Genomic DNA, 16,247 nt, shown 5'->3' with positions numbered 1-16,247 from the left:
TGTGGTTAGGGGTGTAAACGAATCAAACATTCAACGAACAGTTAGTGAACCATTCAGCGGAAGTTCGTTTACGTGCGTTTGTTTACTTAATGAACGAACATGTTCAATTGCGTTCATGAACGTTCGGTAATGTGTTCGTGAACATTTGTTCATGTTCGTTTATATTGTTCATTAAAGAATTTTTAGCATTTATTTATTTTATTTAAACTTTTTCTATTCTTTAATCCTTATTTAACTCATTACCCAAAGAAATAATACCAGGAAACCCTATCTCCACCTTGTTTATGCACCGTTCCACTTTATCAAAAAATATTATCGACCTTCATTCAACGATAAGGGCTTCGAGTTCTAGCGCCACTCGTTCTCACCATCCATCTCTAGCCACCGCCGTCTTCGTTGATTTTATATGTGTTCGTGAACCATTCGTGAACACGTTCTTTTTCTTAATAAACATACACGAATAGAAAATCTCGTTAAATAAGTGTTCGTGAACACATTATATCCTTAACGAGCGTTTTCGTTTCATTCGGTTCATTTACAACCCTAGTTGTGGTTTTATGCGATGCTATATCGAGAAATTGCTTACTTGGCATTTTTACTGAACTAGTTGATGCCCCGCCCGCGTTGCGGGCCGATGGCCGAATAATGAGCGAGTGTTAGGCAGCTCATTGACACGAAAACAATTAAATCGAGTCAACCAATTAAAAAAAACACTTTTATAGTTTTGAAAAAAAAAAATAAAACAATGGCAATATTGTAATTTTTAACTGAGGGAAAGTTGTATTTTTTAACTGAGGTAAAATCGTAATTTGCCAAAAGCTAAAGTAATGGCAGTACTGTAAATTTGAACCAGGGGCAAAGTTGTAAATTTTCACAGGGGCAAATTCGTAATTTTGAACTTGGGGTAACAGCGTAATATAAATTTGAACTAAGGGCACAATTGTAATTTTAAGCTGGAGGCAAAAGCACATTTTTATTTTGAACCGAGGGCAAAATCGTAATTTTGAGTTAGGGGCAAAAACATAATTTTATTTTGAACTGGGGAAAAAACGTAATTTTGAATTGAGGGCGAAACCACAATTTTTTAAACGGGGAAAAATCACATTTTTCAACAGAGGGCAAAATCATAACTTTTAGCTGGGGGCAAAAACAGAAATTTATTTTGACCTGGGGGCGAAAAGGTAATTCTGAGCTGAGGGCAAAACCACAATTTTATTTTAAATGGAAGGAAAAAATCGTAATTTTGAGCCGGGGACAAAAGCATAATTTTATTTTGAGCTGGGAGCAAAACCGTAATTTTAAAGAGGGGCAAAAACACAATTTTAGAATGGATATAAAATAATAAACTGGTTGGTCCAATGGGGGAGTGCCAGGTAAAGTCGTAATTTTGAATTGAGGGCAAGATCGTAATTTTGAGACGGGGAAAAACGTAATTTTATTTTGAGTTGGGGGCAAAAACATAATTTTAAAATGAATACAAAATAATAAACGTGTTGGTCCAATGGGGGAGTGTTAGGCAGCTGCCTGACACTATTCCCCCACTTGTTAAATGTATATATAGGAAATTTAAAACCCATTGTAACTAACTCTTAATTATTCTAAAGACAAAATGTCACACAATTAAAATAACTCACTACTCAGCATAGCCATATAGTCATAATAGAAAAAGAAGAGAAATATATTGCGTATTTACTTTTGTTAGTGTATCACCCATTTATATCCTACAAAAGCACGAACTCAATTAAGTTAACTCAATTAACTTATGAGAGAGTTTGAGGTCGAGCTCGACTCGATTCGAGCTTTGTTTTCAAAGTCCGGGCTCGGCTCAGGCTTAGCTCGTTTATTATCTATTAATTGATGTATTAAATTGAAAAATATAAATAATACTTTTTATAGGCTCGCAAGCTCGATATGTGAAGCTCGGGCTCGTTTACTAAATAAGCATATTTTTAGGTTCTCAGTCGACTTGTAAACAAGTTTAAATAAGCTCGGCTCGTTTACACTAAGGTTGGATAAGGCTCAACGAGCCTGGTGAGCTTCACATGCCAGGCTCGAGCTCGGGCTCGATACACAAACGAGCTTTTATTTTAGACTCAAGCTCGATAAGGCTTGGCTTGTTTTCGAGCCGATCTCGAGTCGCTTGCGAGCCACTCAGCTCGTTTTCACCCCTAGTTGGAATTCAGTATCGGCCAAAAGTGGATGAAGTTAAAAGGAAAATACTAATTAGTTTGTTTGAAATATACATATATTAAATAAGAAAAGTAATAACTAAACTAAACAACTGAAAATAATTATCTAGTAAAATAAAATCTACAAAGAAAATTATATATGTTTTTTCAAATTAATAAAATTTTTGATTAGTCAATAAAAATTAGAAAAAAAATTGAAATAATGGGATGAAAAGAATAAAAGAAAAAAGAAACGAGAGAAAAGGAAACTTACATATTGTGAAAATTACACATATTCTTTAACATGTGTAAAATAGTTTTTCAACAATTAAGAGAAATTTTAGCACTGTTAATTAAAACCGAACAAAAAACCAACGAAATCGAATCAAAATTAACTGAAAACTGAATTAACCGAAAATCGGTTATCACATTTTTTACTCTCGATCAGTCTATTCATCTTTTCATATGTTTCTAGCTTTTATACCTACATTTCATGTATTTAAGGTTTTATATCTCAGTTTCATGTATTTATATATTCATTTCATGTTATTATACATCTATTTATTTTAATTCTAAGCAAATTTTTTAGCCCACCTTTTGTTTTGGTTATTAACCGAACACCAACAAATTAACCGAGCAAACCGAACCGACTAGCCAAAATTTGATTAGTTGTGTAGAATCTATATAGGCAAATTGGATTTAATAATCTCAACTCACTGTTATTGGCCAATAATAATCACAACTCATTTAATCACTAATAATAATCTGAACTATTCACTTTTGTTTGTAAAATACTCTCAATTAACAATCAATCTATATATGATAAAATCAAAACTGAATGAACAGTGTTTTGATTTTATCATATAATACTTTATATTCATTTATATTAGACTATGGGGTACGGGGCGAGGGTTGGGGCATGGGTTGGGTACAAATGGCCAGTGTTTTGATTTTATCATATAATACTTTATATTTATTTATTAGACTATGGGGTATGGGGCGAGGGTTGAGGCATGGGTTGGGTACAAATGCCCAAGTCACCACCTTGGGTGGGCTTGGGTTTCGGCATGGCCCCTTGGACGGGAGTTTCAGCCCGGGTGTTGGGCATGCCTAGCGGTCCTCCGTGGTCGGCTCTCATTGGCTGGGTTGGCTAGGCCATAGCGGCTAGGTTTAAATTTTAAAAAATAACCGTTTGGCATGACTATGGGGTACGGGGCGAGGGTTGGGGCATGGGTTGGGTACAAATGGCCAGTGTTTTGATGTTATCATATAATACTTTATATTCATTTATTAGACTATGGGGTATGGGGCAAGGGTTGGGGCATGGGTTTCGGCGTGGCCCCTTGGACGGGAGTTTCAGCCCGGGTGTTGGGCATGCCTAGCGGTCCTCCGTGACCGGCTCTCATTAGCTGGGTTGGCTAGGCCATAGTGGCTAGGTTTAAATTTTAAAAAATAACCGTTTGGCCAAGCCAAACGGTTCACCCAAGTCACTATAAAACCCCCCAACCCCACTGTCTGTCCACATCGCTACCCCAACCCTTCACTCCACCTACCTGAACCCGTTACCCACACTTGATACCGGCACAACACGATGAAGGGTCGCCAACCCGGTGAGACCCGTTACTGGCCGGAAGCTTTCGCTAGCTACCGGCACAACGTGGGGAACGACCAGCACAATTTAAACGCGTGTCAACACAAGTGGCGCGAGCTACGACCGAAGCTCGACCGTTTTAAAGCCTACTACGATAGCGTCCCAGACGGTGATATAAGTCACGAAGACCGGGTGGCGGGGGCCAACATCGAGTTCCTGGGCAAGGAGCGGAAGCCGTTTGACAAGCTCGTCATGTTCGAAATCTACCTAACGCTTTAGGTTTTTTTTTTTATTTTGTAATCTTTTTTTTTTAGAATTTTGTAATTTTTAGGAACTTTTAATAATAATTTTAGGCTTTTTTTTTTTTAATTCTGTGTGTATTTTTTTAATTTTTGGTTTTTTTTTTAATTTTTATAAAACTGGCCAACCCACGCGGGCTAGCCACGCCCGCCATACCGACCCAACACGTCACTCACCAGCGGGTGGGCTTGAAGTCCACGTGTCAACCTATGCCCCAAACCCCCGCCCCACCATACCCCACGATCGAAAACACCAATGCCTTTCGCGCAACGCGCGTCATTGAAAAACACTAGTGTAATCAAAAGTTTAACTCACAATCAAAATCATTAGAGGCTCGAGAGCTACTTGTGATCGGCACAGCAGCTAAACCTTAATGAGCCCGAGCCCGAACTCGAAATAGAGCTTGTTTAGTCATGCAACCCGAGCTCAAGCTTGAAATACAAAGCTCGTTTAGGCTCGCAAGCCTAAAAGAGCCAAAAGAAAATTTTAGCCGTTTAAACGTTATTAAAGCAAGCTTGAGACAAGCTTTTAGCTCGTTTGAGGTTGTTCTAAAAATAGCTCGCGCTGAGCCCGAGCATTGGGTTTTATTCGCAAACCGAGCTCGATCTCGTAGGCTCAAACCGAGCCAAGCTAGAGCCTAGTTGGGCTCAGCCTGGCTCATTTACACCCCTAATTTTCGTCCATAAGGTTTGGTCATGTTTGCGACATTTAAGATATTTAAGATTGATATAAATGGTGAATCTGATCTCAAATGTTTGGGTTTGAACTACACGTTTTTTTATCATCGTAGCCCATTTGACAATGGGGGAGCTCAATAAGGGTCTTCAATAATGGAACAAACAATGTTTTAAAAACCAGTTCAAACCGGCCGCTTGTACCGGTTGAACCGGTTAAACCGTCCGGTACACCCAGTTGAACAGCCCGATACACCCGGTTTAACCGTTTCTGAACCAAATCCGGTACGATATAAAAACCGGATTTTAAAACATTGGGAACAAAAACCAAATTTAACAATGTTTCAAAATTTTAAGACATTCGGTCTTTCCAAAATTTGGCATTGATTGACAAAAACAAGACATCCAACCAAACAATTCTTGTCTTCAACTAATTCACATCCACCAGTTCAACATCAAAAACCAACCATGAATTTGGGGGTATGTCTGGACCAGCACCTTTAGCACCATACCTGAGTCAACAAACAAACAAAAAACAGCTTTAGATGCTTAACCACTTTGACCCATTTGACATGTTTCCTTCGTAGCTAACTTTTTGGCCCGTACCCATTACACCCATTAGAGATAAAACATAAACTGAATCAACTCGCTCAATAACAACTAAGGTGTCTTTTAACTTGGAAATTTTAACTTGTACCCAATTGACGCATTAGAGATAAAAATCATAACCGAACCAACCCATTCACAAAATGAGGTAGTCTGTAGTCGTTTAACTTTTTCTGTTTGTACTTTGTACCCGTTTCCATTTGACCATTTAAAAAAACATAACACGGATCACCCAATACATAACAAAAAAGATGGTTTTCAAAGAAAGTTGATGGCATAAGTGCATAGTGATAAGAGAATACCCCATGACCGGAGGAATTGTTAGTCTTCTTTTGTCCCCAACACGCATGCCTATAACAAACAAACAAAACATACACACAATGGAGCGACTGCAAACCACTAGATTATGAAATTCAAAAAATAAAATGAAATTAAAGCAGAAGTGCTACCTTTAACACCAACATCCCATCCTGCTATAACTTGCCCGACGCCTTAAAAACGAAAGAATAAGATTTAGCACATAAAAGGACGTTAAGTGATAATAATAGCAGCTTATCACAAAACGGTACCTAGACGAAATTTGAAAGGTGCATTCCCAATATTTGAGTCGAATATTTTTCCATTCTTCTTCAGCTTCCCGATGTAACGCATACTCACCTGATGGGGGAGAAAAATAAAGCAGTGGTAGCTCAAAAAAACTGATCAAAGCAGAAAACAACTGCACTTTTAGTATGGTTGAAAGTAGGCCAGATCAACATGAGCTCGGGTTAAAACGGCCATTTAGTACAGATAAAAGCTGGCCAGGTTTCCCCGCGCAGTTTTAACTTATTTATAAATAGAGAAAAGTACACGGACGGTCCCTGTCGTTTACCAAAATTTTGGTTTTAGTCCCTAGCTTTCTAAAGGTACACGGATGGACCCTGTGGTTTGCATTTTGTAACACATTTAGTCCCCAGCCAACAAATCTAAAGGCTTTAGCATGTCCAAGTTAGGGACTAAATGCGTTACAAAGTGCAAACCACATGGACCCATCTATGTACTTTTGAAAAAAGTTGGAGACTAAATGTGTTAAGAAGTGCAAACCACAAGGACCATTTGTGTACTTTTGGAAACATAGGGACCGAATCATAAATATTGGTAAACAACAGGAACCATCCGTGTACCTTACTCTATTTATAAATAACTAATGTGTTTGGCTATATGATTAAAATATATAATTATTACAAAACTTAAATCTTAGAATAAAATATTTTAAAGAGGTTTTAGGCACTAAAACAGACTTCGGTTGACTTTTAACTTGTTTGGCCTGTTAAACCAATTTGTAATACATATGATGGTATCACAAATAATATTTTCAGTTTGGTTGTAAGATCTTGTTCTCTCTAATGCATATGATGGTCGCACGTATAATAATTGCAATTTGAATATAAGATCTTGTTATCACAACTTACCTTTTTGCCCGGAGTTGCCCGTTTTCCATTGGGTTTACCCATTTGAAGTTCCTCGATTACTAATCCATTTGGAAAAGTTCTAACTTGGGTCGGTTTAGCTTCAGCAGAAGCCGATCCCGTTACTTTTGAACCTGGTGTGCTCTCCTGTTTTTTGTTCTTCTTGTCTTTCGCCACTGATGCAGCCCTTTTAAGTAAATTCATTTAAAAAATTTAGTGCAATCAATTTTGCTACAAAACCAGAAGTTGCAAGAAACAGTTACTATATAAAATTATAAATATATAGGGACTTATTCAAGGTGCATGTATGTAGGGGTGTGCATTGTTCGGTTTGGTTCGGTTTTTGGTTTTTTAAAACTGTTCGGTTTCGGTTTTTTCGGTTTTAGCAACGGTTCGGTTTTTGGAACAAAATTACGTAAGATTCAAAATAAAAAGTATAATCCAAAATTTAAGAATCTTTCTTAGATGTTTACATTTAATTTATTATATTTAACCTTTATAATTAATATTGTTCACATAAACCTAACCTTCTAATCTATTTTTATGTTTCACCAAAGTTTTTATTAAGAGATTTTCTTTTATGATACTTTGAAAATCATTTAAATTTTATGTTAAATTTCGTTATTCCTTGTAGGCAACAGATGAATCATTTCAAAGATAAATAAACATGTTAATGTTTTATTATAAACACTTGACATTCAAGAGTAAAATTAATAATTCCTAAATCAATATAAAACAAACATTAAAAATTTTGATTTTTAGGTTATTTGGTTCGTTTTTTTTTTCGGTTTTCATAAAATGCAAAACCGTAACAAACCGATTCGGTTTTTTGTTCGATACGGTTTTTTCGGTTTTCTGCTCACCCCTACATGTATGTGTGTGTGTTAATGAATTCACTAGTACACTAAATAGCCTAAACAAAAACATTGAAATACTTTTTAACTCTTATATAATAATGGAAAATGTAGAAAATATTTACTTTTCAGGGGTCTGCTCTTGATTGGCTTCCTCCTTAACTCCATTCGTGTTATTGTTTGCACCTTCCGGTGTATCTTTTGCTTTCTTGTTCTTCTTCTTTTCTTTCTTGACATTCACTTCTGGTGTTGAAGCTTCAACACTTGTTGGCTTACTGATTCAGAGGGAAGGTCCGGTGGGTTTCGTAACATTAACAAAACAGGTTTTGTTTGAAACGAGTCATTTTTTGGTACGATTATACGAATAGAGTTGACCCATAACCACCTGATGCCCGTTTTCTTAAAATATCTTTATTGACACTTAATGTGCTAATTATATCTAGAACAATATTATAGTGACAAAATATATATCTTTGATTAAAAATAGTTTTGGACAACAATGATTAAAATAGAATTTCGCAATGTTTTGGAAACCGGACCGGGAACCGGCGGTCGGACCGGAAAACTAGCCGGTTGAACCGGATTTTTATTAAAAAATTCAATTTTACCCTGTTTATTTTTATAAATTTACGGCATTACCCGATTCTTACATCTAGTTCGACCGGCCCAACCAGTAAGGAGGCCGGTTCGGCGTCCGGTTTTGAAAACACTGTTAACGACTTTCGACCGGTTCAACACATTCCTCGTTCATTTTAAAAAAAAAATGAACTCAACCCGTGATAAAACACAACCAAAGCGACCCATCCATAAGTAAACGGTTCAAATTGTTACCTCTAAAATAACACTGAAATTCATACCTCGTCAGATCATCATCATCTACAACAGAATCATCTCTTTTTCGCTTTGCTGATTTTTCGGAAGGTTTCTTGGCTATCTTTTTAGCAGATCCTTCTGTATTTTTAGTTCCACTTGAAACACTATCTTTGCCCTTAGCAGAAGAAGATATCGGAAACCCATCTTCATCTTCGCTCTCCAATACTGGAACACTACTAGAATTTTTTAAAACAGTTTGCTGTGAAGATTTTTCATCACTTTTGGAAGCGGATTTATTCCTCTTCTTTGATTGTTCAGAAACAGCGTTTGCATTTTGTTTCTCGTCTTCAACAATCTCTTCAATTTTTACTAACATTAAACAAAAAAATGTTTAATATATAATTTAAATTAAAGAGTAAAATGCCATTTTTCTCCCTGAGGGTTGGCCAGTTTTGCGACTTTCGTCGAAAGGTTTGTTTTTCCGCATCTGGATCCAAAAGGTTTAGAACCTTGTCGTTTCCATCCGGCTCGTTAACTCCATTCATTTTTCTCTGTTAAGTCAGGGGTGTTTCTGTCTTTTTTGTTAACTTAAAGGGCAATTTGGTCTTTTTCACTTTATGTACAAGCATTTCGCATAATGTACAAACATTCAAAAGACCGAATTGCATTTTAAGTTGACAAAAAAGAAGGAAATAGTGAAATAACCCCTGACTTAACGGAGAAAACTGAATGAAGTTAACGAGTCGAATGAAAATGGCAAGATTTCAAACCTTTTGGATCCAGATGCGTAAAAACAAATCTTTGAACGAAAGTCGCAAAACTGGCCAAACCTCAGGGACTAATGTAACTAACATGTAAAAGTGTGCAAAAAAAAACTTAAGTATACCTCCACTATTGGGTACCATTTCATCATCAGTGAGATCATCTAAATCATCTGCGTCATCAAAGTCAAACTCGCTATCATCTTCAGAGCCGATCTCCGCTCCCTCAAAGCTACCATCTTCATCGGAATCACTTTAAAATCTTGTTAATAAAACAATTTTCACAAAGTTGTATTGTGACGAAAGGTTTAGAGGAATTTAAGAGAACAACGGTCTAACGGTAAAAAGGATACGACTCATAGTCATCACCATCTGAATCTGGCTTTTCTCCGTAGAAGAATCCGGAAAGATGAATGTTGTGTGAGCCCTCGACTGAGAATGTTACTTCATCGTATTCTTCAAACTCAATATTCAATGAGCATGTTTCCATTTTCCTTGGAAGTAATGAGCATAAGTAAATCGGATTCTTGTCACCGACGTTACAAACGACGACAGCCTTCTCTTTTGATTTACCGCTACCTAGAGTTGCCTATATTAACACAATTAACATAATATATGTTATGAATATATCAATCACAAAATTTACAGGAAACATAGTACTAGATATGAAAACTTCAGTACAAAACTTAATATATGTTATGATTATGAATATATCAATCACAACAAATGCATACAGCCATGTGAATAAAATATCAAGGTATATTTGAGAAAGCAGTAAAATAAAAAAGCCCAAACAGCTTATTCTTACACAAAAATGCAGTAAAAATGGTAACGGTTTAATAAGCAATCCCAAACGCCCCCTAACATGATCAACAATGACAAACACCAACAGATGATTTTACATTTTTACTATTCACGTTAAACTTTAAATTTCGTCTTAATTTACTTAAGCTAGGCCCGTAAACCTTCCGTTGAACGAATATGACCAAATTTTTTTGTTCACCTAATTAAACAAACAAACATGAATACATGCCCCGTTCGATCATTTACATTCATGAACGTCCGTTTATCTTCATTTGTTTACATTTGTTCGTTTATGTCATTTATAATATATTTATTTGAATTTATTTCACAATTATTGTAATGCTAATTGCCATCATGCATCAACCTATCATATCAATCAAACTTTATAACCAACCCTTCAGTAATTTACCTATGAGCGAATAAGAACATGTTCATTTCCTTAATTTAGGTTCACTATTTAAGTTCATTTAGTATATCATAAAACAAACATAAACAAACACGAGCGAACAAAAATGAACAAGAATACATGCTCATTTAAGTGTTCGCGTTTGTTAACTTGTTTTGTTAAAGTTAAATGAACAAACACAAACAAGCCTCGTTAGGTTTGTTTACACGCCTTGCCTGGGGTAATTTACAGATGAGAAAAATAAGAACATGTTCATATCCTTAATTTAGGTTCACTATTTATGTTCATTTAGTATCTCATAAAACGAACATGAACAATCACGTAAACGAAAATAAACAAAAATATATATGTTTCTCAAAGTGTCCATATCTGTTAGCTTGTTCAATTAACGTTAAAATGAACAAACGCAAACAAGCCTAGTTTGGTTCGTTTACATGCTATGCAGTTATAGCAGTCCAAAATCAAATAGCGGTCAAGGTCCGCTGTATGATATATAGGATTAGGTTATAGCGGTGGTATAGCGGTGTTATAGCGGTACTTTTTACATCATGCATATTTTATGTATTTATATATATATATATATATTGAAAATATTAATAATAATCTCAAAATTTATAGTAATATCATACTGTCATGCAAAATATTAGTAGTAATATCAAAATCCAAAACATGAACTGAGGAAGTACAGCGATTTACAGATTTAGGTTTAATTTTGTTGAATGATGAACTGATGAAGAACCAGCGAATGAAGACTTTTGGTCTCGATTTAGGTTTAATTATGGGTTTGGGCCTTTACTTTTGGGTTTATTTATAAACAAAAAGTTGATTAATGTGGGTTTTACCTTACTTTTGGGCTGAAATACGAAAAACCGGTAAAAGCAGTACTACGACCGCTATACAGGTTTCAAAATAGCGGTTCAATAGCGGAATTTAGCACGGCTAATAGCGGGACCGCTATAATAGACCGTTATTTAGACCGCTATGGGTTCGTATGTCCGCTAAGCGCTATATCTGTGCTATAGCACCGCTATTGACTGCATAGTTTACATGCCTGGCTAAAGTGAATTCTATAACTCATATTGAGACCATATAGCTACAAAACCAGATCCAATTTTACTTCAAAATCAAATTCAATTCATTAAATAATTAAAAACACAAAACAATTCACATAGTTTCTTCTATAATTCTATAAACGCACAAATTAGGTCACAATAACAGTTTCACATAACTTTATACCAATTAACAAACATTACAACTGTCATAACCAATCAATACACACCTGTGACAGATGAAGTCTTCCTCTTTCATCATCATACTGATGAAGGTATGGTTTACCGGGCTTCAATTCAACTCCTGCAAATGAAACAACACACGAACAACATTAACAAAACAATCTATCAACAATTTGAATGACTAAGATGAGTTTTCGTAACGAAAACGAACCCCAAAACGCCATTGTCTTAAACCCTAGAAGAATATATTTTCAGTTTGTTGTTTATATAAACCCTTGGTTTGAAACTGAAAATGTTTCGTTAGGCCCATAAGTTGAAAATAAGCCCATGAGGTTAAGCCCATATAAGTGTACATAAGCCCATATAAGTTGAAAATATGATGAGGGATGAGATTTTTTTACCAAGTAATGTATTGGTATTCATTTTTTTTTTAATTTTCGGTTTCGATACTAGCTGGTTACGCTAATTTTGCACTACCGGTACAGAACCAGTACCATGCCGCCATAACGGGTACGATATTCATTGTTTTTATCATTTTCTGTATCGGTGTTTTCAGTACTGATCTCGTCCCTAATATGATGACACAGGTTTGCACAAACCAAACTTTATCCAAACCAGATCCGAAAATCAGTTTGGGTGAAACTGCTTCGATGTGGTATGGTTTTGAAACTAGTTTAAATCTGGTTTTGAAAGTTGTTTGGGAAAACAACTAGTTATATAATACGTTGTATTCGGTTTGAAACTAGTTTCAATCTGATTCGATGTTCATGTGGTATGGTTTTCCTTTAGAAACTTGTTTGGCCAATCTGAGTTTGACTTCGTTGACTAGACATGAACCAGTTTGAAAACCGGTTTGGTTTTGGCCCAAAAACAGGTTTTGTGAACCTCTAACACTGGTTACTAGAATGAAGAATCTAATATACATTTGATCGTGTAAGGTTTGGTCAATAGTATCTAAGATATTATACTTTAGTATTTTTGGATAATTGTTTGTGGTCAATGATAATGGTTTTATATCTAACCTATATGCTTATATAGATTATATTAGTTTATTTGATCAATTAATATGTAACAACTGAAGTGATTAACATACTTGTGTCCAATTCCTAATACGCCCCGCTTGCGGTATGCACATATAATATATATGTGTGGACCATCGGGGGGCAAAAATGAAAGTGCACTAATTTTAACGTTATTTTACTAATTTTGTGAAAATAATGTTAAAAGCTGAGGACGGTTATTCAGGCATCATGTGGTGGCGTTGATAGCTGAAAGACAAAAGGGCACATGCACTAATCGGTCTTTGTCCCGATTGCTGAGTGTGTTATATGCCTTATGTCCAAGGCTTGATGCAAAACTACTATTGAGCCGGAGGTCTCACTGGAAGCAACCTATCTATTCATACGGAGTAGGGATAAGTCTGTCTACATCTTATCCTCCTTAGACCCTACCTTTGTTTTGCTATTAGTAGGATTTACTGAGTATGATGATGATGATGTCCAATTCCTAAGTATAGCATAAAAGCCCAAGTTGTTTCCTTACCCAAAGTGGAGGATAAGATGAGATCGGGCTGCGAGCCTGCAACGACTTGGGGTGGCAATCTTGTAAGGTTGATGGATCTGGGTTGATGGGCTGAGATCAATGAACCTGAACACGGTTCGTATATTTATTGGTGTAAAAAACATCAAACTTCACCCGAAGTACATTTAAAATCATGTAACCTTGATATGACCAATGTAACATGTTTATCTAAACAGGGTTGTAAACAAGTTATAAAACGGATCATAAATAGGTTAAAATGCTATGATAAAGGTTTAGTTGGGGTATCAATGGGGTGGTGGTCCATTGGTAAAGGCAAAGCCTTTAAAAACACATAGGTTGGGAAAGGGAAGGTCTTGGGTTCAAGTTCCACAGATGACAAGGGATTAAAGAAATTAGCCGTTCAAAAAAAAAGGGTTTAGTTGGGGTAAAACGTGTCATAAACTGGTTGCATTTGTAGACTTTAAACCGTATAATGGTCAATCGTTTATTTTCAACTCAATTTAAACATGATATGTTTATTAAACGGGTTATGTAATCATTCCTTTATATAACATGAATCCATGCATACCCAACCTACATTTGATTTTTCTTTTGTTAGGTTCTTAGTGTGTCAGAAAACCAGTTCAATTTGCATAGCCTAGTTGGATGTGAAAGTAGCTCCTATACATGGATAGGCATGAATATATGCACCAAATTCATCTAGTATCTTATGAACCAATGAGACAGTAGAAAGAGTATGGGTTACACACTTAGACCCATGCATGCATGTTACATGTCACATTGATCCATTTAACCGGACCACTACATGAGAATGGATAAAACTCCCATGCATCCATTCTATTCATATACATCTCTTCACAAAGAAGACAAATGTGGTCCACTTAGCATGTATATAGTAGAGTCCAAGTGGTCCACTTAGCAAGTATATAGTAGAGTCCAAAACAAGTAAAAACATAAAAATACGTATTCAAACACTGAAAAGACAGGTCTTTAATAGGTTGGTATTATAAAAAAAATATTGATGTTACAAGTTGGTATCATAAAATTGGTTTAAATGAAACATCTATTATTATTATAGGTTCATGAGTTAGGTGCGATTGGAGGTTGTGTACATATCATGGGAAATTAAGACGCTACAAATAATTTTATGTTTCTAAAACGTCTAACTCACACATTATCTGAACTTATTTTTAAATCTACATCGATACGCTAATGTCCAACATTTTGATTCTAGGGCCTGATAAATAATTAAGACTTAGCACTTTTATTTGTTCAAAATAAAAAAATCTACCCAAGAAATATATACATGTATAGTATAATTAAGGGATATTGAATTTAAATAATCTCAATTTTTACTATTTGGCCGATAATACCTCCTAATTTACGAATTGTACCATTCTACTCTCAACTATCAACTTATTTTTTTCTTGCACTACCAAACTAATTGAACCCGAATTCAATTAATTTTTTTTGCTAACGTGGCATCTGACATAGCATTTTGCTGACATGGCATATGATGTGACATTTTTTTGCTAGTGTGGCATCTAACATGGCACTTTTGTTGATGTGGCATATGACGTGGTTTTTTGATGACGTGACATCTGATATGACACTTGTTTAGTGACGTGGCATCCGACGCCAGTTAACTGGGTTAACGTTCAGTTAGTTTGAGAGTGTCGGAGGAAAATAAGTTAAAAGTTGGAAGTGGCTTAATACAATTTGTAAGTTGAGTATTATCCACCAAATACTAAAAGTTGAGTTATTTAAATTCAATATTTCTATAATTAATCGAAACTTTATAATAACTTTTTCTTGTGATTTATAACATCGTTATAAAATATCTTTAACATTAAAAGGACGAATTTGTAATCATGAATTTATGACTTCTTTTATAAATATATTATGTAATATGTAATTATTGACTTGAATTTATTAAACTTTAGCAATTTGTAATATACAATTAGGAGTATTAATTTTATCGGGTTGATGAACTAAAGAATTTCGGGTGGTAAATTGATGGACTTAATAGTTGCACACAAACACGACTCATATATTTATTCATGTTAAAGACGTCAAGCATACTTGCACCATTTTTAAATCATATTGTGTGTCTCGTGTTTCGGTCGACTGTTCAAAATTCATTTGTGAATATGAGTAAAACATGTTAACACTTAGGCCGTTTGTTTTTTCTGAAAAGCTCTGCGCAGGCTCTGTCTGCGCCGCGCAGACATTGTCACGCGCATACTATTTGTTTTTCCGAAGACGTTTCATTAAAAAACGTCTGTGCGAGCTCTTCTTGGTGCATACTTGGCCTTCTACAGAGTGTTAAACACCACCACCCACCACCACCGTCCACCACCCACTACCGTCCATCACCTCCGTCCACCGTCCACCACCGTCCACCGTCCACCACCCACTACCGTCCATCACCTCCACCACCGTCCACCACCGTCTACCACCATCACCGTCCAGCAACACCACCACCCACCACCACCAGTTTATTTTAGAAGTCTGCATACGTTAAAAAACAAACAGCCTTCTTCTTGCAGACTGCAGAGGTTTGGTCCACCTCTTCTTCTGCAGATGTGGTATGCAAACTAAAGACATTTTACCTCTTAAAAAACAAACAGAACCTTAGTATAGTAAACTTGGTAAAAATCTAAACAACAATGACATTGTTACTTATCTATAATTGATGTGTGTAAAATGCAACATATAAAACACATCAATTAAGGCATAAAACTAACCCTTTTTAAGTACTAATGTTGGAAAAAGAGTGTTTTTGTCTTCCTTTTGTATTTTCAGGATGAAATGAGCTCAAAATCACAAAAGAAGCAAAAAGACTACTAAATCTACCATAAATACAAGAAAAGGAACAAAAGTGAACTGCCCGGACCCTCAACGGCACCCCCCAAGACAAAGAGAAGAGAAACAGAGCCTGAACACGCCCCGTGTCCAGTGAACACGGGGGCGTGCCCAGGAAGCAGCAGAAAAGACAAACCAGTAGAAGCTTCCATTGCTCACCACGGGGCCGTGCCCAGCGGACAC

General features: G+C 35.9%; 1 protein-coding gene across 2 annotated transcripts; it reads right to left on the bottom strand.

Annotated features, from left to right (window-relative positions):
• Positions 1-5,024: 5,024 nt before the first annotated feature.
• On the bottom strand, positions 5,025-11,932 carry LOC110912160 (peptidyl-prolyl cis-trans isomerase FKBP53). 2 transcript variants are annotated; one of them, XM_022156833.2, is made up of 11 exons: positions 11,869-11,932; positions 11,705-11,778; positions 9,569-9,804; positions 9,341-9,468; positions 8,499-8,823; positions 7,767-7,916; positions 6,791-6,974; positions 5,909-5,996; positions 5,789-5,830; positions 5,642-5,690; positions 5,025-5,245 (listed from the first exon to the last, which is right to left on the bottom strand). In XM_022156833.2, the coding sequence occupies exons 1-11, from the start codon at positions 11,879-11,881 to the stop codon at positions 5,164-5,166; spliced, it is 1,371 nt and encodes a 456-aa protein (XP_022012525.1). In that variant the 5' UTR covers positions 11,882-11,932; the 3' UTR covers positions 5,025-5,163. The 2 variants fall into 2 exon arrangements, with proteins under 2 accessions (XP_022012525.1, XP_035840656.1); XM_035984763.1 differs by having other exon boundaries at positions 8,499-8,811.
• Positions 11,933-16,247: the final 4,315 nt, after the last annotated feature.

Source organism: Helianthus annuus, chromosome 15 (assembly GCF_002127325.2).
Source record: "Helianthus annuus cultivar XRQ/B chromosome 15, HanXRQr2.0-SUNRISE, whole genome shotgun sequence".
NCBI lineage: Eukaryota > Viridiplantae > Streptophyta > Magnoliopsida > Asterales > Asteraceae > Helianthus > Helianthus annuus.
Note: the sequence above shows the minus strand (reverse complement) of the source record. Positions and strands in the feature narration are given on the sequence as shown.

What these genes read in the sequence shown, in the direction of transcription:
- LOC110912160 (XM_022156833.2), bottom strand. An exon ending in GATGGTGATGACTATGAGTC is followed by an intron (nt 9,469 to 9,568) that starts GTATCCTTTTTA and finishes AAGATTTTAAAG; the next exon opens with TGATTCCGATGAAGATGGTA. An exon ending in CAAGAGCAGACCCCTGAAAA is followed by an intron (nt 6,975 to 7,766) that starts GTAAATATTTTC and finishes TTTACTTAAAAG; the next exon opens with GGCTGCATCAGTGGCGAAAG.